We start from the raw sequence: 25,182 nt of genomic DNA on the forward strand, positions 1-25,182 counted from the left end.
TACCAGTTTTATATTTTTCTTAAGGACCTATAGTTTTGTAACCTGCGTTCCTAAAAACAAATATTTTCAAAGTTTGTAAACTCATTAAAAACTATATCGAGATAGAATTTAAAACTTGACGGACATAGGGTCTGGAAAAATGTATGTTCAACATTTTCGAGATTGAAATTTTCCAACATTGTTAATAGTGTTCGAGAACAGTAAAAAGAGCTTCTTACAAAATTGATTGTTATAAAAATATATTTAAAAATTATTAGCAGTCAACAATCGAAAGTTGCAAGGGTTTAAAATGTTAGTCTTATGACTTTCAGTGTTTTTTCTCTGAATTTTAATACGGAACACATTTTACATTCTCATCAAAATGATTACAATCTCTAAATTCTAGCATTTATATAATAACTACCTACTATGTTGAAAGCCAAATACGTTGGTTTAACAAAAATGTTAAAAATTTAAAAATAATAACCAAATAAATAGAAAAAAAAAACATAATTTTAATGGCGTAATGGAGTATTTTACACAAATTAAATTCAATTCAATGCGACTTTGTTGCAAGTCTTAAAAACACATTCAAATAATGCATGCACACAAAGCAATCTCAAAATGATCTTTGGCCTCTTTTAATCGTTTGGACTTCTGTCAAAAAATCTTAATTATACTCAATTGTGTGCAATGATTTTGGTGGAATTGTAATTTCGATGTTGCCTCGGATACTATCGACAAGGGTAACGGCTACTTCATCTTTTGCACTAAAAATAAAGATAAATAGAATTTAAAAATGTTTATAGTATTTGGTATATAGTAAAGGGTGGTTAAATTTTAAGGGAACCACGGCTAAACGTCTAATTTTTTTCTGCATTTCTTTTGACATTTCTCAATTTGAACCGTGGAAAGATACACAGTCAAGCAAAGCGTTAATCTTATTCAGTTTTATTATAAAAATAGGCATTAAAACAATAACCAATGCACCCACGAAGAGGCTTGAGGAATAATCAGGCAGTACTTTTTAAAAAATGAGGCGTGTCAGGCAGTTACTGTGAATGGTGTTCTCTATCGTGAGATGATAACGAACTTTTTATGGCCCAAATATTAAGATATGGATTTGGACCATATGTAGTTTCAACAGGACCGTGGTCACACTTGCCTCACAGCTAACTATTGAGCGACAAGTTCAATGGTAGTGCTATGTCACGTAGTGGTCATTTCAATTGAACGCCAAGATCATGTGGATTCACATCGTTGGACTTCTTTATTTAAAGTTATTTGAAGGAAAAGATAGACGTCGATAAGTCAGTAATAATTCGAAAGATAAATATTGAGATAATTTGAGACATTTACCGCGTTTACAAGGAGAATTGAATCCGAATTGAATCAGGATTTAGCGCCGTATAGACCTGGATCGGATCGAAATAGGATTACTCGATCCGATCCCACTGAAAGAGGTGAATCGAATCGAAAATTTGTTTGTAAACCTGAATCGGGGAATCGAGTTATTGGTGTGTGAGGATTTGCTTGTGTGCGTGCGATAATTTTTGTCTCTCTTGTTTGTTCTAAGCAACAAGACTCCATTTAAATGGAGTATTTTTGGTTCTAAGCTGAATTTAATTTGGCGCTCGTCCTTGTGTTTAGAGCATTGTTCTAAGATTGTAAGTTTATTTAAAAGTACAGTACGCACACAAATAAACCCGAAATGTCATTTCGATCCCATTTGAATTCGATTCCTCGATTCAGTGCCACCATATACCTGGATCGAAATCTCAATTCGATTCGATTCGATTCCTCGATCTCGTCTTGTAACCAGGGTAAATAACGGCATAGAACCTCAAGTATGCCTCAGCGCCATTGAAAATTCGGACCTTCAAATGCAGCAGTGACGCAAAGGCCATGACACTAATTTCCTAAATACAATTTGTGTTTTATTCAAAATCAACATCTGCGATCGGCCCTTAAAATGTACTCACCCTGTACTAAGCAATCTATTGAAGAAGCATCCTAACACGACACCCAACAACAATCACTCAAACAGTGGGTTAATATAGCAATTAATTCCATCCGAAAACAATTTTATGAAACTTTTATGTTTTGAAGTCTATAAGTTAGATATTTTGAATATTTTTAGGAAGTATTAAAATACGTCCCGCGCTCGTCAATTATGAAGAACTTTGTATGTTGTTGTTGAGTGTTCAATATTTAAGTATCTTCGCATCCTTAAAATTATAATTTATTACTTACCTATTGTAGAAGATACAAGTAATTGTTCCATCGGGACGAACAAATGCAACAGTGTTAATATTTGTATTTGAACGTTCAGCATCTATCCTTATTGATCCTTCGGGAATGAATTTTGAAAAATGTCCAATAACATAGAAGATTGGTTGTTTGTATATTTCTTGGCCACCTGGGAATAATATTTACGAAAATGGGGAGAACACTTTTAAACATTTCCATAAGAACCCTAAAAGTCAGACTTACTTGTAGTATTTACAACAACTGCAGTATCGATAAAATTGTCAGCATAACTCGGTCCACCTTGTTCATTTAATATCAAATTCCAATCAAAGTATCCATTAAAAGAATGTTGAAGATCCTCCAAATAAGAACGTGCATATTTCTCAGCACGTTTCCAGGAACCCAACAACGGTGCGTGTATATTTGTAGGTTTATCGCCCAAAGATGATTCCGTATTGAAAATCAATTTATTAGGCATAAGTTCGTGAGCTTGATCAATCAAACTTGGTCCTAAATATTCATCCCAATACCAATGTACTCCTAATCCATCTAAATAGTCTATTGATTCTTTTCTAGTTTCATTCATCTTAAATATAAAAATTGTTTGCTTGTCAAATTAATGTCAAGAAATTAAAACCATTGTCTGGCAGCTTACCGATTCGAACCAAGACGGGAACGTGTATCTTTGATCATCGTTGCTGAAAATTTTAACATCTTTAAATTTTGAATTCCTTATGGTCGGTCCTAAATTATCTGCAACCCACTCGGCCTTTCGGATTTACATAAGTTAAGGATGAGAACTTTTATTTGTTAGATGAATTATTTAAATTTAGAAAATTATACTTGACTGCTTGCTGTCCATCCGAGACTCATGAAATGTACAAAAACCCAACCGATAACGCCATTCAATGGCTCGTTGCCGGTTGTGATGGCCCAAATCGGCATATTTTTAGAAGCCATTAGTTCGATGAATCTTTTCAAGGCGTAAGTTAATGTAAAGAAAAAAAAACTGATTAAGGTATATAATAATAGCAAAGACTTAAAAATACAAATACAGTAGAACCCCATTACTTCGAATATTCATTAATTAAAAAGAAGTCAAATTTATTTTATGTAACGACACTTTCCAATAAGTTGATAATTCGGAGGGAATGGTAATTTCGTAAAATTTAAAACGGTTTAGTAGGGTGATTTACCTTATTTAAAAAATTGTATCTTTTTCCTTTCCTATCTCTTAACAATTTGCTAAAGTTGAAATAACGGAATAGTTCGGTAGGTTAAAGTGGGGGTCCAAGATGGAAACGGACACACTTAGGCCAGTTTAATGGCCCATTGTAAAACCACGTGAATCTTGAGGCTTCCTCCTAAGCTCAATGGAACCAGTTTGAGTCCCTTACGAAACGTGAGAGACTGATTATAATGATATGATTTAGATCGTTTAGATCGTTAAAGGAGAATTCTTCTAGGTAATTCTTGCGTTTTCGAGCCACAGCAGGGCATGGGCAGAGAAGATGAAGAACCGTTTCTTCCTCTTCCTCGTCCATACAGCTTCTGCAAAAGTAATTTGAGAATATGCCTAGCTGCGTGGCGTGCCTTCCTATTAGACATCGTCCGGTTATGACACCTATCATCGAGCTTATATGCGATCTGCTTAGAGATAGCAAGCGCCTTGAACGTTTTAAATCCAGTGTTGGCCAGATGTTTTTTATGACCTGACACGTAGTGATGTTGTTCCACCTGGTGCCTGCCCTCCTCACGGCGTCTTGCTTTAGCAACAGTTTACAAGTAGCGATTGGAATGCCAGTATGAGCCAAACGTGCCTGTACTGTTCCTGGCGAGTTCATCTGCCTTACAGTTACCTGGAATGTCTCTATGGCCCGGCACCCAGCAAAGGTGAATATTAAACTGTTGCGCCATCTCCAGTAGAGATGATCGACAGTTATGGACTGTTATAGAGTTTGTAGAGACAGAATCCAGTGATTTGATAGCAGCTTGACTAAATACGTATATCAGATGTTGATATCACGTTTTCTTTAAGCCAGGACAAGACTTCTTTTATCACCAAAAGTTCCGCCTGGAACACGCTACAATAATTGGGAAGGCGAAATGAGAGACTTAATTTCAGTCGTTCAGAGTACACACCTCCACCAACCCCTTCTTTTGTTTTTGAACCATTTATATAAAAATGGATTGACCCATCTTCCAGGAAAGTCCTATCCTCCCAGAACTTGTCGAATTGTAGAAGCTGAGCAAGGTCAATGATTCTCGAAAATTTTATCCAGACGAGTCCTGAAACTAAAGGACGTTCTTATCCCTCTACCTTCCCAAAATCATCATCCATTCCCACATAAACAAGGCATACCAGCCTACTTTTATGTCTCCTATGCTCCTTTTCACTCTAAGTAACCTAGCTGAATTGCTGTTACCGAATCCCAATCTTTTCCTTACACATCAGAATGATGAATTAACATCAACTGACTCCTCACCCTTTCTCTTCCTCCCCAACTGCCTCTCATCAGCACCAGCAACCCCCTCAATCCGATCATTAAACAATCCAGTTTCAGTGACGTCGCGAAAGGCAAAGTCGTGGTTGCGTCATTGACAGGAGCGATGCTGATGGCACAATATCGGCTGATCGTTGGCAGTTGGCAGCTCTCGGGTGGCTTTTTGAGCATTTTGAGGGAGCTTCCAGGACCACTTCCTTCCATAAGCGATGGGGGTTGACATCAAGGCCATGTCAAACTCATGGTTTGTGGCGACCAGAGGTCTTGTGACCTATACAAGCTTGCTGTCAGCCGGTTAGGTGAAGTTTGGCCAGGTGCGCAGCTCGAGGTTGTCGCTGTGGAAGACATTCCAAGTAGACCTAGAGCCCGCATTTGAATACCGATCGAACCTGCTGGTATCGAGGACATTCTCGAGATGGTCAAAGTTTGCAACCCGTCCCTTCCGACGCATAACTGGAAGATAGCCAAGCTAGAGGAAGTGAAGGGTCTTTATAGGAGCGCCATTGTGGTACTCAATAAAGAATCCTTGGGTCCTCTAGCCAAGAATTTATAAAAAAGATGATCTCAATGCGGAAAGCGGGCCTCGAAAAACAACCGAAGGTGAACTAGCGGTTGGTGGACCTAGGACGCCGCGCCGTCTTCTCTCCTAACAGAGGGTGATGATGCACCAATGTCCTCTCCAATCGCGACTCCACCCCCTTCAAAAGTCGTAGACAGTCCATCCTTAATGGAGACTAAGGACGACCTTAACATGATCCTTGTGATCGAGCACGAACTCTTGGGTTCATCCTCAGACTCAGAGGATCAGAACAAAACCGTGGTGGAGGTTGATCTGCCTAATTGTAGCCAAAATGCTGCAGTCAGTACAGATTAATATCCAACACCTCAGCCTGACTTCTTCTCCGTCTGGCGAGTAACGGGGAAGACATTGCCCTGATCCAGGATCAATGGATTGTGGGATACGTTGTTCGAGGATTCAGGACTCCTGGGTACTACACACTTTGTGTGACAGATAAAGGTGAACCTAGATCTTGCATACTAGTGAAACGTAGCATTAATGTATTCTTACTCCATCGTTTCAGTGACAAAGATATCACCGTAGCTAGGCTGAAAACAACCAAAGGAAGTTTCTGGCTAGTGTCGGCGTATCTTGGCCATGACCACTTTGGCCCTCTCCCTGGAAAAAACCCTAGAGAATGTCGTCGCTGAAGCGGAAAGGCAAAGGATCCGCCCAATTATTTGGAGCGATGCTAACGCTCATCATATTTTATGGGGCAGTACGAATATCAACGACAGAGGTGAGTCTCTTTTTGATTATGTTCTTGGTACAAACCTCTTAGTAAGTAATGTTGGAAATGAACCAACCTTCATAACTTAAACTCGACAAGAAGTCTTAGACATCCAGTTCAATATAAATATGGATGATAACCCGAGTCCATTGACTTTTCGAAACTATCGGAAAACTGACTGGGCTTCATACAGGAACTCATTACAGAGTTTACTAGAACCTGGACTATTTAGTCCTTCCTCTAACGCTAACGATCTTGACAACAAAGTCAAAGACCTTACCTCAGCTATTTACAGATCGCTAGAAATTGCTTGTCCACTTATACACATAAGAGGAAAGAGGAAACCACAATGGTGGGCCTCAGAGCTTGACTCGCTCAGGAAGGAATGCAGGAAACTTTTCAACCGGGCCAAAGCTGCAAGACTAGCCTCTCATTGGGACTCCTACAAAGAATCCCTAAGAATCTACAAGAAGGCACTAAGGAAATCCAAGCGATCTTCTTGGCGATCCTTCTGTGCCACGATGGAGAAACTTCTGAAGCCTCTAGGTTACGAAAAATTCTTTCAACTAATCCAGCTATGCCAAGCTGCTTGAAAAATGCAGACGGCTCCTGGACAAATTCAAGTAATGAATCGCTGAACTTACTATTGGACACTCACTTTCCTGGTAGTTCTCTTACCAAAACTTGCAACAGTTATATACGTTCAACTTCAAATACAACATATCAACAAGGTCTGATCACAAGGGATAAGCTACAATGGGCTCTCAACAGCTTCAAAATATTTAAAGCTGCAGGACCAGATGAAATAATACCAGCCGAATTACAAAAGACTTCTGAAATAATTGCACCAATCCTAGAGGCAATTTTTACCAGCTATCTTTACCTGGTCCAGGTTCCCTCGGCATGGAGAGAAGTTAAAGTTGTTTTTATACCTAAAGCAGGTAAATGCTCCCAAGTCAATCCTAAAGATGAACGACCTATAAGTCTATCATCATTCCTTCTTAAGACCTTGAAAAGATTGATTGATATCCATTGAAGGGCACGTATCGATACAAGACTTCTGTCTTCGTCTCAACATGCCTACTGTAAATGTGAGGAATTTTGCAAGAGTTCTTTTAAGGTGTTAAGACGCTTTCCTGAAACTGCTATAGCAACGTCGTCGTCCGCATAGGCTATTACTCTGAAGCCCTCCGTATCCAGACTAGTTAGGATTTTATTCAGCACTGTAGGTTCCAGAGGAGAGGAAATAGAGCACCACCTTGCGGTGTCCCTCTACTAACGAATCGTCTGCAAGAAGAGTTGCCCAGTTTTGAGTTAATTATTCCCCTAGTAAGCATTAAATTAATTAACTCCCAAAGCGAACTCTCTACATTTAGAGATGTTATTGCAGATGTTAATACAGATGTGTCCACATTGTTAAAGGCACCTTCGATGTCAAGGAAAGCAACCATAGTGAACTCTTTATGATGGAGGGAATATTCGACGGTGCGTGCTAAGGTGTGTAACGCTGTTTCCACCGATTTACCTTTACAGTAGGCATGTTGAGACGTAGACAGAAGCCTTGTATCAATACTTGCCCTTAAATGGATTTCAATCTTTCCAAGGTTTTAAGAAGGAATGATGATAGCCTTATATGTAGGTCGTAGATCTTTAGGATTGATTTGCTAGTATAAATCTGCTTTGGGTATAAAAACAACTTTAACTTCTCTCCATGCCGAGCGAACCAGGTAAAGACAGCTGTTAAAAATTGCCTCAAGGATTGGTGCAAAAAAATTGCGGAATGGGTGCTTTAACTTTTAAAATTTTGCTAAATCCATTTGACATTTGTAGAATTAATCCTAAAAAAGCAGTAAATAGAATGGTCCAGTCTACAATTGGGAATTCCAATTCCAATCCGATTAACCTTTTTTTCTTTCTTAATTTTTACGAACTGTCACTATTTAGACCTTGTTCGGATGGCATTTTTTCAATAAAAGAGAATTATCAGTCTACTAGTTAGAAAAACTAAAAGAATAGTTTAGTTAATTGCTAAATGTTTAGAAAATTGCTTTTAAGTAAAACGTTAAGCCTTTAACAATAGGTTCATTAAAATGTTGCGCCAATGTTTTTAGCTCACAATGGCCACATCATTATTTCATTCTTTTAAAGTTATTTAGGTTTATTTCTGTATTTTTATAGAATTTCCCACTTAGTTTTTTTTTTAATCTTTGAAATATCATATTTGAGTACACGTTTTTTTTCAATTACCTTAGATGATAATCAGCCCAGGTTTGATAGTATTTTGTTTGGAGAAAATTTAGTCCAGTCCATGAATTTATAGTTTTCATCCATTTCGGTGGACTCCATGCTGTTCCCATAATTTTTATATTTGTTATATTTGCAACTGATTTTAGTCGATTAATTTGTTCTATCTAAAATGTATGATATTTAACAAATTTAATTATTCCAAATCTTCATGTTTATAAAATTGTTGGAAAATTACTTTGGTTTCATCAAGATAGTTTAATTTAGTAAAATTAGATAAGGTGACATCATTTTCTGGAAGCTCGTTGTAAGCCCAAGGTTCTAAATCAAAATCACAACCACCAATTGGCATGCGAATCATGCTGTAACCAATTCCTTTTTTTGAGAAGTATGATCTGAAAGTAATATTTTAAAATAAGTACAAATAATATAATATAATGAGGTAAAACAAAATACTAGAAAATAAGATAAAAATGAACCAAAATTAGATTGAAAAACTTAATGGCGCAAAATTTTCAACAGTTCTCATTCTATTAGCTGCCACTGTACTCAATTGAGTACAGTATTTTTGAAAATTTCAGTTTAATTTTTCTCGAATAGTAGGCTTTCATTTAAATTTTCGTTTAATGTGAAAGCAAGCATGGACATTAGGGTGGATCGATTGATAAAAAAATTGTATGCATTTTTTTTTTTTGTTTGATGGGGTTCGGGCATATAGCCCGATATAATAAAAGGTGTCATAATAGCCTCTCAATAGGAATCCAAAATATTTTTAAAAAATTTCAATTTTAAATACTGCCCCAAGGACCTTAAAGATTTTCGAAATATGGAAAATCTAGAGAAAAAAAATTATATAAAATCAAATTAACAAAATTGCTTATATTTTACAAGTTAAATATAAAACTGTATTTAAAAATCAACAGACTAACGCATAGGCGTCTGCTAGGGGAAAGAGAGGGGGAGCAAAGGGGTGAGTTGACCCTCAATCTGGCTGTGTTTGTGCTCTATTCACATTCAAAGTCTTTGTTTTCTCAAATAACCTGCCTGTGTTTGTGTACTGGTTTGGTTATGTTTTTCTCCATTTCCAAGCGGTACTGTAGTGTAGGGGTAGGAATATGAGGAGGGGAAATTGTTGAGTTGTTCTTCTTAGATTAACCTGCTGAAAAACCGGATTTTTACGTAACTGCGACCACGAACACTTTCATTCACATTTACAGGTCACAGTTACACAAAAACCGGTTTTTCAGCAGGTTAAATTGAAGTGACGAAGAAACCGAAAACTGGTTATTCTGAAAAAACCACCATCCCTTCCCTATAGCATTTAAAAAATATAAACCTAGGCAAGGAATTCCATATCTCTAATCCAAAAAGTATATGTAGTAGGCCTAACAGTATCTGAATTTTGTTTCGAACAAGAAACGAAAACCGGTTATTCAAAAAAACGGTTTTTCTGTCCGCTTAAAACTGGAAGGTTAAACTGAAGGGGTAACAAAGCGAAAGAACTGAAAAAAAACTGAAAACCGTAATTTTTGAAAATCGCCATCCCTTCCCTATAGAATTTTTTAAATATAAACCGGAACCCATATCTTGAAACAAAAAAGTTTTTGTATTAGACCTAGCAATATCATTTAGAAGTGTTTTTTTTCTGCGTCGACAAGTGCTTAATTTTCCTCATATAGAGAAATGTCAGTTTTACGGAGTGATTTGATGTGTCCAGTTTTCGGTTTTGGTCGAGACTTACCAAAAAATGTACTTCCAACATATGAAGATGTTATTCTATGTTTTTTGTGGATTAGTCGGAATAAACCAAAAGAATTCAAGAACTCGGTTTACAATACATCTGAAGTAATTAGTGAAAAATTAATTAAACTGTGGGAGTTTGCGTCCATACCAGCTGTAATAGACCAGCGGTCAGTTTCGAGTAAAATAAAAAGTTATCATGAGAAATACCGAAACTTATTGAAACCCTACAAATCCAGAAAAGACGTAGAGTCTTACAAAAATCGCATTAAAATTTTTAAAGAAAAATCTCGTTGCCTTTTTGATATCGCGATATGCAAATGTAAGGATTTGAATTCATGCCAGTGTGAAAAACAATTCAAAGTGCCAGTAAGAGAAAGACAATTTTTAATGGATCAACGAACGCAACGAAAAATGGTTATAAGCAATGTTGATGTCAAAGTAACAAAGCAGATTTCAGCATGCCTTCAAAGGAAAAGAAGACATGATGCATCACTTATAAAACATGCCACTAATGTTAATATTCCATCTGCATCAGCATCGCAATCTGTTTTGGAACACACTCCGTCAACTAGTAGAGCTTTCATATCGGAAATTCAAAACGATGAAATACCACCCTCACCTGCTCGTCAAGATACAAATTCAACTTTGTCATCAGGATCATCACCGGAATCTTCTTTTGAAATATCCATCCATCCATAATAAAATTTAATGTCACCAAAGTAATAAAAAATGGTTTTATTCTGAGGAACATTTATTTTTTTTACTAGTTTTTTTTTGGTTTCCGGAGAAGTTTTGTATGACTTTGGGGCAGTACAAGATCGCAATTTTTTTCAAAAATTTTTTACTTGACATCATGATATATAAAGGCAACTTTTGGTTAGTGCCCAAAACCTGAATTCAAAAAAAAAAATCGAGACACCCTAATGGACATGTCTTTTGAGTTTTGACATTATGAATAATTTCTTTGAGGTTGAAAGCTATTTTGAAGTTATTTGGTCAACTTTTGGGACTTGTGTTTTTTGTTTCAAGCTGTTTTGTGTCCTTGCGAAAGTAAAAGGTTAGTCAAAATTTAAAGTTTTGACAAATTCCTGAATTACCAGTTGTTAAATACTTTTTTCTACCAAAGATCAACATTGTAAATAATTCACATTACGAAAATTGTTTTTTGCTCCTGGTAAGTGGTCTACAAAAGTGGTGTACTCAATTGAGTACACTGGCGAAAACCGTGCTAATTTTTTTTCTTACGGAATATGCAGAGAAATGACTTTTTCATCAATAAACTGCAAAAGCTGTGAAGACGATATCCCACTTGCTTGACTTAGGGATGAAACCTCAGCGAGAGGTGAGTTTCAAAATAATGCTCCTGAATGGTCAAAGGCCAAAGCATGTGCTTTATGCTAACGAAATATGTAGATGAAACTTTTGACTATTTGGAAATTTAGCAAAAATAAAAAAAATAGCATTAGAAAACGAAGTTCAAATCTTTAATGAAGTTGATTGTTGAGGCAAGGGCGGATCTAGCTTTGAAAACAGGGGGGCCACAAAAATACAAGTTTAATATTCATTAACATTATTTTTTTTATTTTAAATCAATTTAAAAAAAAACTTACTTTATTAGATACACTAGCTAAAAATATTTAAGAAGTTAGGTATATTTTAAGTTATTTTTTAAAGTTTATATAAATTTTCCTTTTATAAGTAAATAGGTACACGTTTTTCATAGAAGCAATATGAGTCTTTAACGAAAACAATGTATTAATAATTTCTTGGAATTATAATACATTTCAGTTAGGAACGTTGTTTATTTTAAGATCTTAAAATACTAGTTAAATATGAAATACCAATAATTGTTTTAAAATAAAAAAAAAACGATTTTGTTGCCATTTACTATAAGCTTAAACTAAATAAAAAATATTGTTTAAAAATAAAATTTAAGGTTAAAAACATTGTTTTAAAAGTTAATGTTTTGTTTGTTTTTAAATAACTAATTTTCTTTTTTTTTCATTTGCAAACCGATCGATTACATCATCAGCATCCACTAAAACATCGTTATAAACATGGAGAAGTGCCAGTCCGGTAAGGCGTTCTTCAACCATTGAAGTCCGCAACCATGTTTTTAGTCGACGTAGGGTAGAAAAAGATCGCTCTGCTGTAGTTACGCTTACAGGTAGTGTAGCAAGTATATTTAAAAAAAAATGTAATGTTAGGAAAGAGGTTTTCATCACATTGTTCAATAACGTCTGTAACAGATTGAAACACCATCGGGTTCCCCTGACATTGTACCATCCATAATCTGTATTCGTTTACCAGAACATTGCATGGAGTGTCTTTAACAAATAGTTTATAACTATAACCAAGTTTTTTGACGGTTTCAATGTCAGAATCGTCAACTTTTTTTGTTGGCAAAAAAATTCCCAGTTGGAAGAGGTCAAGAACTTCGGGTGATAAACGGTCTCCCAAATCGTTTATGATAGAATCCAGCAAAGGAATGTATACACCCCTGCGAAAATATTCCTCAGCTGATTGATTAGGGATGTTATTCACCCTTGACACTAACCGAGGGCAATTTATATCAACACCTAACGTCTCGGCTATTTGAATTGCTTCGTAAAACAGTTGTTGAAAAACTTGTGTTGCATTCTGTCTCTTTTCACGTAGAACCGTCATCGTATATCCTAGGGCATCTGTAGCTCTTTTTATGTCGAGTGACTTTGTTTGCAAAAGTCTGCTCAACGAAACAGTTACGGCTTTGTAAATAAAATTTATTTATTTAAAACTAAAAACACAGAATAACAAAAATTTTGTACGAACCTAAGACGTCAACCAAGCAAATAGAAGAAACAATGAAATCAGAACTTTTTATTGTCTGCAATAAGCAATGTGCATCACTGGCTGTTTTGCTTTCCTGCCAGGTAGAAATTATTTGAAGTGCGCTACAAATGTTTGATAAATTTTCTCCTTGAAATTGAAGATGTCCATCGTGTCTTTCCACCCAACGGGTCTCGCAAATGCTTTGCATAGAAGTACCAAGTTCTTTTTTGAAAATGGCGTGCCTTTTAGCCGAAGCATTGGCAAATGCTACCACTTTGTTCATTGTTGAAGATGTGTTTCGACAAGAAACTATTTTAGATGATGTAGCCAACGAATTGTTGAGAATATGATTGCTACAAGGACAGCGTTTGCCATGTATCGCTTTTTTTAAAAGCTCTTGTACAGCATCTTTGGTTTCAGAAGCCATAACAGAACAGCTATTTGTTCCGATTCCAATGCAATAAAATAAATCTATGTTGAATTTAGAACACATGTTTTCAACAAATTTTGCTAAAGCAATTCCAGTCAACTTAGGCTCTGTACTATTTTCATCTTCTAGAACCATTTCATATGCATAACAGAATGCCAAAAAGTCTTCCCTTATACATCCGTTATGCAAATATCTGTTCGATAAACTAAGTTGCGACACATGAGAAAGGCCTGTCGTTTCATCAAAAAGGATAGCGACAAATTTAGCTTGCTTTACGTTTGCTATAATTTTTTCCTGAATTACCTCTGCACAAATATTTATCAAATCGTTTTGCACTGTTTTGCTTATGTAATTTGCATTGTTTCTAAATGATTCTTCAAGGAAATATCGCCTGATTCAATCCGGAATTTTAATAGCGCTCTAAAATTTCCCTCAGTTCCTGCAATGCTATCATTTTCAAAATGGGTTGATAGCCTCCCATCATCTCTATGACCACGTAGAGGTATATTTTGTAGACCACAAAAAATGACGGTCTTGACTATTGGTTTCAATCTCTCCCCGTTTTCTTTAACTTGTTCTAACCTTTGCGCATTCACCTGGTTTATATTGTCCGCCTCAGGATTGTGATACGTTTTTAGAAAATGTTTACCAGCTTCAACGGACATTTGGTGGTAGTGATTTCGCTGGTCGATCGACAAAGCACCGTTCTCACCAAGCAAATCGTCAAACATTTTTAACGGTTCCTTCACAAGTCGCTTTAGAGCTGTCTTTGATTGGAAACCACCTCCAGGCGCTATGTTAAATAATGCGCAAAACTTACAATAGAGGCCTTCATCTTTATCAGACAAAACCAACCAATGGAACTTTTCGAGACGTGATCTTTTTTTGTTTTTTTCCTTTTTTTATAACTATACAGTGAGGGAATATATAGTTATTGGGGGGCACCCAATGCTGTTGAAGAAGCAAAGCTTTGGTAAAATCATCAATAACTGGTTTTCCAACATAATTTTCAATGTCTGCAGATTTAGAGGTTTTCGAAGATGTTGGAACACATTGATTGGAGCTTACAGGGACTCTAAAACTGTCCTGGCAGTAAAGTGTATGGGTGCCCAATTTCCTTACCGCGGCATGCTTGCATGGCCAAAGGTTAGCTCGTCGGTTTTGTCGGGGTTCTTGTGGTTTAGCAATTGGACGGCCGTTACGTTATATCATGCCGTTAAAAATCGTACAAAATATATTCGCGAAGCTGATAATTGTCTTGGTGTAGTAATGACACTATTTATAATCCTTGATAGAGTGAGGAGAGTTAAGATGATATTACCCTCCGAGAATAAGAGGCGGGGAAAATAGATTTGATGGTTAATATGGGCAAAAAAAAATTACGTAAAAAAGAAAACCCCTGTAACACCGACGAACGTATGGGTCAAAACGTCACCATTCACAGTAATAACTACCAGGTAGTTAGGGATTTTGTTTACTCAGGCTTCGCTATAAACACAGATAACAATAACAGCGCTGAGATCAAACGAAGAATTACTTTTCCTAACCGCTACATCTAAGAAAGTAATTAAGTAGTAAGGCCTTTCGAGCGAACACTTATCATCCCGGATTTGAGAAGTATGGACTAATAAAAAAGCTTATGAAAGCACCTTGGGTGGTTTTAAGAGAAAAGTTATTCGCTTGATCTACGGTCCCGTATGCATAAAAGGTGAGTTGAGGAGAAGATGGAATGACGAGCTGTACGGGCTATACAGTGACGCAGGCTTAACCAGTAAAGGAAGACCGCGGATCAGGTGGCTCGCACAAGTGGAAATTGAACTTGGAGTGCACAACTAGAGACATCGTTATAGGGACCGAGGTGTATGAAGAAGTTTGTTGGTTGGGGCCCTATTTCACACAGGACTCTAAGGCCACCCGAAGTAAGTACTTTACAAAGGATACCGAAGTTGCTTTTAAGGTTATTTGAATGCCTTAGCGTTAAAGTATGCTTTAAAATAATATGAGTGCCAATGTAAATATAATTGCTTGGATAGAATAAAAATATTAAATTAAATGTTTTCAAAGATATATAAATTAAATACAAATAAATACAATTATTTTCTTACATTTATTTTTATACATATATGAATTTAGATTTTTTAAAAGAACAACAGATTAAAAAAATAATTTAAAAGTTAAAATTATTTACTATTTTATACTTACAGATAAACTGCATCTTGCAATTCTTGGGGTAAATGCTTCAAATTATCTGATACCGCACCAGTAAACGCTCCTCCAAAACCAACAATTTCCTGATATTTTTTAGTTCGATCAATTTTAATAGTTACGTCTCGAGGCTTTGAAGCTAAGAACACAACAAAATAATAAGTTTATATTAATCAATTACTTTATTAACAACAAACTTTCGAACCTTTTGATTGTATAATTTTATTTTCTCTGTTTCCTCTCTTAATCAGCTGGACATTTGGTTCGTTGGTAATGTCCTTCAATTCTGAGTAGTCATTGATTTTTATTGTGTTATTAGAAAATTGACCTATTTTTCTAGAAAAACGTAATCCTTCCTGAAAGTAGAAATTTATGTATAGGGTTTTCCAATAGAAGGTTTCATTTTGATATTAAAATCGAATTAAGTAAGTCGTAAAGAATGGCAAGCGATATCAGCTAAACATCTTTAAAATGTTGACCATTCTTTCAAAACATTAAAATTTAACATGATTGAAATACTCACTTTGCTTGACGAGGTCAGGACAAAACCATCGACTTTAGGACTGACAGGTTCCAGGTAATCGCAATAAGTAACATTGCAGAAACAAACAAATCCATACTTAGAAGAACGAAGTGCACACGGCGTGTTGGTGGCGACTAAAACAAAATAAACTTTTATAAACACATCTTTTTAACTTCCCATAGGAAGTTATCGTAATGAGTCCGATTTGTCAAATTGAAAGTGTTGACATTTCTTGACTTTCAAGTTCACTAGAGTCTATATAAAAGATTTTTTCGTCGTCCATAGCTCAAGAACCAGAAAAAATATCGACTTCAAATAAACTTTGTTATACATATAATAAGGCAGAAAGATGCAGGAAGGGCTCTCAAGAGAATTGCGTGGGTGGTTTTTTCTTCCATGTCAGTTTAAAAAAAAAGGTGGAAATTTTGGTTAACCCCTTAATATCTTACGAACCAATGACGCTAGAAACTTAAATATATTGTAACGTAAAACCAAGTCAGTATATTTTTGGAAAATATCCAATCAACTTTTTTTTTATGAATCAAAAAACTAAAAAACAGGGATGCGACCCACACTGATAACTTCCCATCTCGTCTTCCGATTTGTCTTGCTTAAAAGTTTGTCTATATGTACTCGTATCAATTTCTACCAAATTTTGTAGATTTGATTTTTTAATAAAAAACGGACTGTTGGATTTTTATATACAAATTACTAAATATCGAAAACAATATTTGCTGTCAAATAAAATAAGTTTGAAGCCAATATTTTTAATTTTTGAAACGCTATTTGAGTCGAAAATAAATTTTAACCAAGTTTTAGTACTGTTTTTTTTTTAGAGTTTTATTTTTTGTAAAAAAACTGTCAATACAATTTTTTCAAAAATTTATTGAATGTTGAAAACAATATTTCTTATTAATAAAATTAGTTTGAACCCAATATTTAAAATTTTTAAAAAGATATTTGAATCGAAAATCAATTTTTACCAACTTTTGTTAAATATTTTTTAGGTTTTTAATTTTTTGTACAAAAACTGTCAATTCGATTTTTCTTAACATTTTTCAGAATTTTGAAATCAATATTTTTTATAAGATAAAATAAGTTTGAAGCCTAAATTTCAAATTTTTGAAAAGATATTCAATTTTTACCAAAAAAACTGTCAATTCGATTATTCTCAAAATTTTACCAGATATCAAAAACATTATTTTTCGTTGGACAAAATGAAATCATATTTAAATCATAAAATTTTGGAGGTGACAAATTTTTTTTCAGCTTTTTTGATTTATAAAAAAAAACGTTAAATGGATTTTTTTTTCAAAAAATATACTTCTTTGATATTTCTTTGATATAACGTTACAATGTATTATATAAAATTTATTTCAAGTCTCTAGCGTTTTTGGTTCGTAAGATATTTAGGACTAACCATAATTTTCACCTTTTTTCAAACTGCTATGGTAAAAAAAACCACCCACGCAATTTTTTTGAGAGCCCTTTCTGCATCTTTCTGTCTTATTATCTGTATAACAAAATTTATTTGAAGTCTATATCTCTTCTGGTTCTTAACCCATTCTCTCACACTGTCCTTTTTAGAGTACAGCAAAATGTAGTTACTTTATTTGCATATAAAAGTAGGCTATGAAATAAAAATTATCTGTTTAAAGATTTTTTCGGCTTTATTGAGTATTTTTGAATTTTTCAAAACAATTTTTTTTTATCGAAGTAGGCGTGTGTTGCATTGTCTTTTTGCGCAAAGCATTTTAAAATATTCTTAGTTTCGCTTCCATCAAAAAAGTTTGTATCTTCAAAAAATTCAATCAACGAGATAACTTGATTGTTTCTGCAGAATTTATTAGAAATAAACATAAAGATCAGTTAAAAATTAGTCCCCACATAGTTTTGTATAAACATACGGAGGTAAGCAAAGCTTAAGTTAGATGTACTTTAAAAAGGACAGTGCGTTCATGCATATACACTTTTCTTTTAAGTATCCAAAATAGATTTTAGATCTATTTCTACAAAAATATTTTATGGAAAACGTTTCCACAATCTGGATTCCGCCCTGGAAGAAATTGATATTAATACGAAGATAGTCAACGCTGATATCGTCATGATTCCTCCACCGGTGGACTATGTTACGTATGAAGAAGATATCGATGAAGATAACTTAAAGACAATAGAGTTACCACAAGATGTTCCAGATTTTTGTGGAATCTTATTTAGCCCAAGACGACAGTAAATTTGACAGCGAAGATGATATTCCATTGCCTGGGCATAGAAAGTCAATTTCTCCACCGTTATGGACAAAGTCAATTACGTCAACAGATGGAATAAATTCAACAACGAATTATTTGGCTAGAATCCAAAGCTGCGCTTCTGATTTGGTTGGCCTCAACAAAGTTTAAAAAATTTTTTGATGTCGAGGTAAGGCAACTTATTCTAATCTTTCTATTTTCGGGCTATCACTCTGAAGCAATTCATGTACTGGAAACAAGCAGCTGATACACATGTACAAATTATTGCAAACAGTATGTCCAGGAACAGATTTCAAGAAATAAAACCATTCATTAATTTTGCTGATAATAATAACCTTGACATGAACGATAAAATGGCAAAACTCCGACCGCTCAGTAAACTTTTTTGCCAAAAGTTTCAAAAGTGGGGGTACATATATGCATGAGCATTTATCTATAGACGAATCAATGGTGAAGTATTTCGGTCGACATTCTTCTAAGCAATTTATAAGAGGAAAGCCTGTAAGATTTGGTTTCAAAAATTGGATGGCTACATATACTACATTACCTACGCCTTCATTGAAAGCCCTACCATTAGGGTCTAGAGTGGTTCTCGACCTTCTAAGGAATGTTGACTGTCCAAGTGACCATGTTATTTATTTCGATAACTTTTTTTACTAGTTATAGCCTAATGAAGATTTTAAAAGAAAAAAAAATTAAAGCAACCGGAACAGCTCGGGATAATTGGTTAAAAAATGTCCTCTTCCTTCTAATAAAGAATTTCAAAAGCAGAAAAGGGGAGCTTTTGACCACCAATTTCATAAGAGAAATGAATTGCATTTTGTCAAATGGAAGGACAATAGCAACGTAACGATGGCCACGAACTACGACCAGATCGAACCTCTTGAAAATGTAAAACAGTGGAGCAAGGATAAGCAGAAGAAAGTCAATACTCTTCAGCCACTTCTTTTCAAAAACTACAACACGAACATGGGTGGTGTTGATCTGCATGACCAGTTCAGCAACACTTACTCCATTGAAATAAGAATCAAAAAGTGGTGGTGGAACCTATTCACAGCCATAATATCGTCTACTACGTCCAATGCCTGGAGGCTCCACAAGCTAGCAAACAGCTACAAAGGCGATCTACTAGAATTCACGAGATCAATAACACTACATTACCTCCGGTTTCATACTTTAAACCAAGGACAACCTAGACTCACAGTCAAGCGAAGCATTGTGGAGAGCCAAGGGTACCACTTTCCCAAAAAACTTTCAAATCAACTAAGATGTCGCCAATGTTCTTTAAAATCGAAAATCGGTGCTGTGAAATGTGTAATGTAACACTATGTATTGGAAAAGGGTGAAAAATGTTCATGTTAATGAAAATTAATATGGTATGCATGACCCCATTGTACTAAAAGAAGAACACACCCATAATTGTTAAATACAATTTTTTTTTTGAATATATCTTAACTTTCACCTTAATAAACATAAAATACTATAAAAAAACAAATATTTTTTATTTTAAATACCTTTGGGTGTTAATGGGTTAAGCTATGGAAGACGAAAAAAACGTCGAAAACGTACGAACGTATACGAACGTACGTACACAGGCACGCACAGACATCTTTCTAAAAATCTTTTATTTCCACTCTAGGGACCTTGAAACGTCGAGAAATGTCAAAATTTTCAATTTGACAAATCGGACCCATTACAATAACTTCCTATGGGAAGTTAAAAAAAATTTGTTACCTCGAAAATTTTACGAATACAAATCGATTTTATCTTCAAAATATATTTGGTAAAATTTTGAGAAAAATCGAACCAACAGTATTTTTTATAAAAAAAAACTAAAAAAAAAAACATTACTCAAAGTTGATAAAAATTGAATTTTTGAAAATTACATTTACTTTTAGTAAACTTTTACTTTTCAGTAAAATTTTGAGAAAACTTAAAAGAAAATTTAACAAAAGTTGGTAAAAATTGATTTTCGACTCAAACACCTTGTCAAAATTTGAGATTATGGCTTCCAACTAATTTTAACTTACAAGGAATATTGTTTTCAACATTAAGCAACATTTTAGAAAATCGAATTAACAGTTTTTCTTACAAAAAATAAAAACTTTAACAAAAAAATTAATAAAAGTTGGTAAAAATTGATTTTCGACTCAAATATTTTTTTAAAACTTTTAGATATTGGCTTTAAACTACATTATCTTTAAAAAAAAAATATTGATGTCAACATTCATTAAAATTTTGAGAAAAATCGAATTGACATTTTTTTACAAAAAATAAAAACTCACAAAAAAACAATACTAAAACTTAATAAAAATTTACATTCGACTCAAAAAGCTTTTCAAAAATTAAAAATATTGTCTTGAAACTCTTTTTATTTCAAAGAAAATATTGTTTTCGATATTCAGTAGTTTTTTTTATAAAAATCCAACAGTCCGTTTTTCATAAAAAAATAAAGTCTACAAAAATGGTACGTAAATTTGGTAAGAATTGATATTCGGTTCTTGATATCTCTCAAAATAATTTCATTCATCCAATTTGTAAAAATTTAACTAAAATGGGTAAAAACTTGTTTTTGACTAAAACAATATTTTCAAACATTACTATTTTTTTATATGAAAAATGTTGTTGACAATTTCAAAATTTTTAAGAATTATTCAACTTTTTTAAATCAACACGTAAACCTATAAACTTTTAAGCAAGTCAAATCGACAGACGGGATTGGAAGTTATCAGTGTGTGTCGCATCCCAGCCTCTTTTTTACGTTTAATTTTAAAACCGCAAAATGGATAACCCTGTACTTCTTTGCAATTATAGATATGCATTTTATAGTTCTTTTCATAGCAAAGATTAAAAGTTAGGTAGGTTAGCTACAACTATAATCTGCATACATTTGTTATTTACCCTATGTTGCCTAACCTCCACTTAAATTACATTTGACTATTTCAAAAGCTTTTTTTTATTTTGAATTTTAATTTTGTATATACATATACATAAATAGTATGACTAATATTTGAATTTGAATAATTTTACTTACAACACAATCTAACACTTTCGCAAATGCAAAAAAGAAAGACGAGTGTCGCTATGAAACTAGAGACTTTCATTATCACGACAGCACCACCCGGTCAGTAAAAAGAAAACAAAATTAAATTAAATTAAATTAAACAAAAAGAAGTGTACACCACTTCCCCGACTCGCAGTAAAACACTGACTGAGCGTTGAGCAGAGCACGAGTATAGCGTATCTTTTGAGAAGTTGTACCTACCTAGTTTTCAAATAAGTATTTATTTTTATTTTTTACTTCTGATCTTTTGCAAACGATAAAATTTGACAATTTCATTTCTTTTGCTGATAAATTAAATGATATTATGCCATTTACAGTAAACATAAACAATTGATATCAACTTCTATAGAAACAACAAATTTCAAATGACGATGACGAGAGAAATGTAGATATAGTACATTACCTACATATGATTTATTTCAAAAAATAAATCAAATATGAAGCTAAGAAATGTTAAAAATAGTTATAATGGGGATTTCTAACAACACTTTGTTATCCAAAAAGAAAACATTGTTATATCTCTAAATTCCTAACTATGCTAAGTTTACACTAGAACTTGATATGTCAACCAAGTTGTAATTTTGGAATACATCAAAAATCATCAAATCCATTAAGAAATCAACTGGAACATGAAACCTCAAACATAACTATGTAATTTCAAATTTGCCAGATGTGCCATTTTGTCTACATACATTCATATCTATCCTAAATAATGTGTGTCATGTGGACGTAGGTTATTCCCTTATTTGAAGATAAAGCGATAACGAGCAGCTGCTAAATTTAATAATTTTTTTTTAATGATTGGAATTTCTAAGTTTTATTTTGTTTTCATTCAGTACATATTTATCTATGTAAATGGTCATTCATTTCTTAGTTTCATAGTTGTAGCGCTTGAATTTGAAACCTGACACCTGTCAAACTTAGCTGAAAATAAAACAGCTTTGGTTCAAACTATTAAAATTTACTATATGGTTTTCCGATAGAGTCGGGTTATTTTGACAACTCGTGACTATACTGTTTCTTTTACTTTCTGTCAAAATATTGAGAACATCCCGCCATTTTATCGAATATCGAAGGTTAGTGCCACTTAAGGGGGCGGTTTCGATCTCTTTCTGCGAAAAGGTATTAATTATAAAGTCATATACAACAATGAATTGCAAAAGCTAAAGACGCTAGAAGTTTGCGTTGTTCACATCTCTCTCACTCAAGGGAAGCGGATATATATGGTTTGGGCTTATGCGGCTGGAGCTCCGCAGGTTACTCACTTTGCTTCAGAACTCGAGATTCTTTTTAGGGAACTGAAACTGAGCTTGGAAAAAACTATTTCATCCTGGCCGGTGATTTGAACGCAAAACATGAAGATTGGGGCAATCAACATAGTAATCCCAGAAGTAACCATCTTTTGATGAATTTTTACAGCGTTGAATATGGCGTCGACCTGATGGCTACTGAAAAGCCATCGTATCCAAGAACCGTCTCTTTTCTTGATCTTTTGCTTTACGACACCAGACTCACAGTTACAGACAAAGTGGGTAATCACCCTCGAAACTGCTTAAGGACAGTGATCACTGCAGATTGGCTGCTGAAATGCAAATTCCGAAAGAACGCGTGGAGTTGGAGGAATACGTTGCAACGCACTCTTACAAATGCAGTAAAATGCGCTGGCCTCGTTCTTCGTTCGAGTGAAGTACCCCCGCCAAACAACAGAAACCTGACAAATAGAAAAATTGACTAACATTTACAATAGATGGACGAAATAATAAAATGAACGATGGAGCAGACAATACCGAAGAACAAGGAATGGGATCAAATGGACGCCTACAGAAACGCGATTATTGACGCACTACGTATGAACAAGAGTGGCTTACTGACAAGACTCAAAAACTTGAACAGACGACTTACAGACCCACACGACTTGGAGGTTAGGACTCTGAAGTCGTTAATAAGAATTATCAATCAAGGAGAACTAAAGGTTATCAATTAACAAGGGATCGTAAGATCCGGTCAGTTAATTCCAATGACCCTAGTATGTTCCCTAAAATCAACAAGATATTCAGGAAATGGAACGATAATGACGTTCCGTGTCTGAAAATCCAAAGAACTGAAGAAAACAGGGACGTACTCACGACAGCGCACATAGATCCAGAAGAAGCCATCTTTGACAATGACTTTTATATAAATAAAAATCCGAGTGAAAAAGTGGAGGCGGTGGGAGCTGCTTTCCAGCAAGTGTACAAGGTAAATGTTAACATTCAACAGAACCACGACCTGGAAAACAGAGCGATACTTAATCACTTTTACCTTTGAAATGACATGACACAATGGCGATCTGAGATCTTCATGCGGTTCATTAAAGATTCCTTGGCAAATGCCATAATCGCCGAGCAAACGGGACCAAGTCCCTTGTTAGTGACGAAGATTGAGCTTTAGCTCATCTTCAACTCAATAAAAAAACAGAAAGTCAGCAGGTGTCGATGGTATATCCAACGTTGTACTAAGACATTTAACGATGGAATCAATTGACATTTACACCTCACTCTTCAACAATGCACTGAATAATGCGTATTATCCAGTGCACTGGAAGACCGCTATGATTCATCCTCTCCCGAAAAAGGGAAAGAACAACTCCAACCTGTCAAATCTTCGGTCGATAAGTCTTCTTCCGTGCATCAGCAAAGTTTTCAAAAAAAAAAAATTAATAGGGCTCTGACTAAGTGGGCTGCGGACAACAAAATAATTCCGGATAAACAGTTCGGGTTCAAGGCGGGTCATGACACAATTCATGCTGCGTCTAAACTCGTTTCTGATATCCGATGGAATAAATCAAAACAACAATGCACAGGTGCTGTTCTGGTTGATTTGGAAAAGGCCTTTGACACCGTATAGTTAGAGGGTCTTTACCAGCAGGCTTGTTTGTTGTCAAAAGTGGCAATGTAACTTCAGAACGGCCCGAAAGGTTGAGGTGATTAGAATTCTCTTGCAGCGTGATTTCGACAAGATTCAGCGATATTGGGAAGACTGGAAACTGAAAATATATGTCCAGAACTTGGAGACCATTCTTTTCCGGGAAATTCAAGAGGTACCAATGCATCTAACTGAAGTTACAGTTTGGTGTGGATTTTGTTCTGAAACTAAGTTCACGTTTTTTTCTCCAAACTTCAGCTTGAACTTGATCTAAATTTTGGCAGAATAACTTCTGTGTGGAAAATGCAATCGATCTTGTGTGAACTATTCTTCAAAGCCCCAAATTGAGAGACGTTGCCTCCGAAACGTAGCCAAACCATCTTCAGAACTGAAATTTGTTTGATCGTATTTTGCCTTCCCCTTTTTTCGGCTTCGTTAGACATTCTTCCTTAAATTTGATTTAATCACGGAGAAAAGTAAGCACACAAAACACAAGTCAATTTAACCAAATGCCATCATCGCTGAATTTAATTTGTTTGGTTCAGAAAATGAATACGCTATATGGCAAAATGTAAGAAAAAAAATAAAAACATCGAAAAAGTTAACAAAAATAATTTAGAAATTAGTAAAACTAGAAATTCTAGTAAAGATAGAGTTTCGAATTTTGAAAAGTAGGATGCCGTAAGGTGGTACCGAAAAATGTAAAATTAAGGGTGTGGTTGTTGATATCTATTTTTGTTTGTGCCTTTTCTAATCTAGGCTTAAAATATGATCATTTCACAAACAAAGCTTCAAAAAAGAACGGCTGTAGAACTAGCACCAAAAATTGTTCATCGCTTGCACACGGTCCGTTGCCGAAATATTTCTGTAAACGATGTTCTGTCGAAATAGCAAGTTGCATTGCAGAGGGAATGCAGCCCATCATAGGTTAACTTGGAGCTTGGAGCTTGTAGAGATTCTTCTTTCAACTGCACATCAAGAACGTGC

The 25,182-nt window shown here is 34.8% G+C and overlaps 1 protein-coding gene across 1 annotated transcript; it reads right to left on the reverse strand.

The window, feature by feature from the left end:
• Positions 1-520: 520 nt before the first annotated feature.
• On the reverse strand, positions 521-23,666 carry LOC129938893 (lysosomal acid glucosylceramidase-like). Its single transcript, XM_056046716.1, has 11 exons — positions 23,593-23,666; positions 15,979-16,141; positions 15,661-15,811; positions 15,453-15,594; positions 8,505-8,661; positions 8,270-8,433; positions 3,073-3,202; positions 2,885-2,998; positions 2,473-2,815; positions 2,233-2,398; positions 521-749 (listed from the first exon to the last, which is right to left on the reverse strand). Exons 1-11 carry the CDS (start codon positions 23,664-23,666, stop codon positions 650-652), a joined length of 1,704 nt encoding a protein of 567 aa, XP_055902691.1. The 3' UTR covers positions 521-649.
• Positions 23,667-25,182: the final 1,516 nt, after the last annotated feature.

The sequence above is a fragment of the Eupeodes corollae genome, chromosome 1 (genome assembly GCF_945859685.1).
Source record: "Eupeodes corollae chromosome 1, idEupCoro1.1, whole genome shotgun sequence".
In the NCBI taxonomy this organism is placed as follows: domain Eukaryota; kingdom Metazoa; phylum Arthropoda; class Insecta; order Diptera; family Syrphidae; genus Eupeodes; species Eupeodes corollae.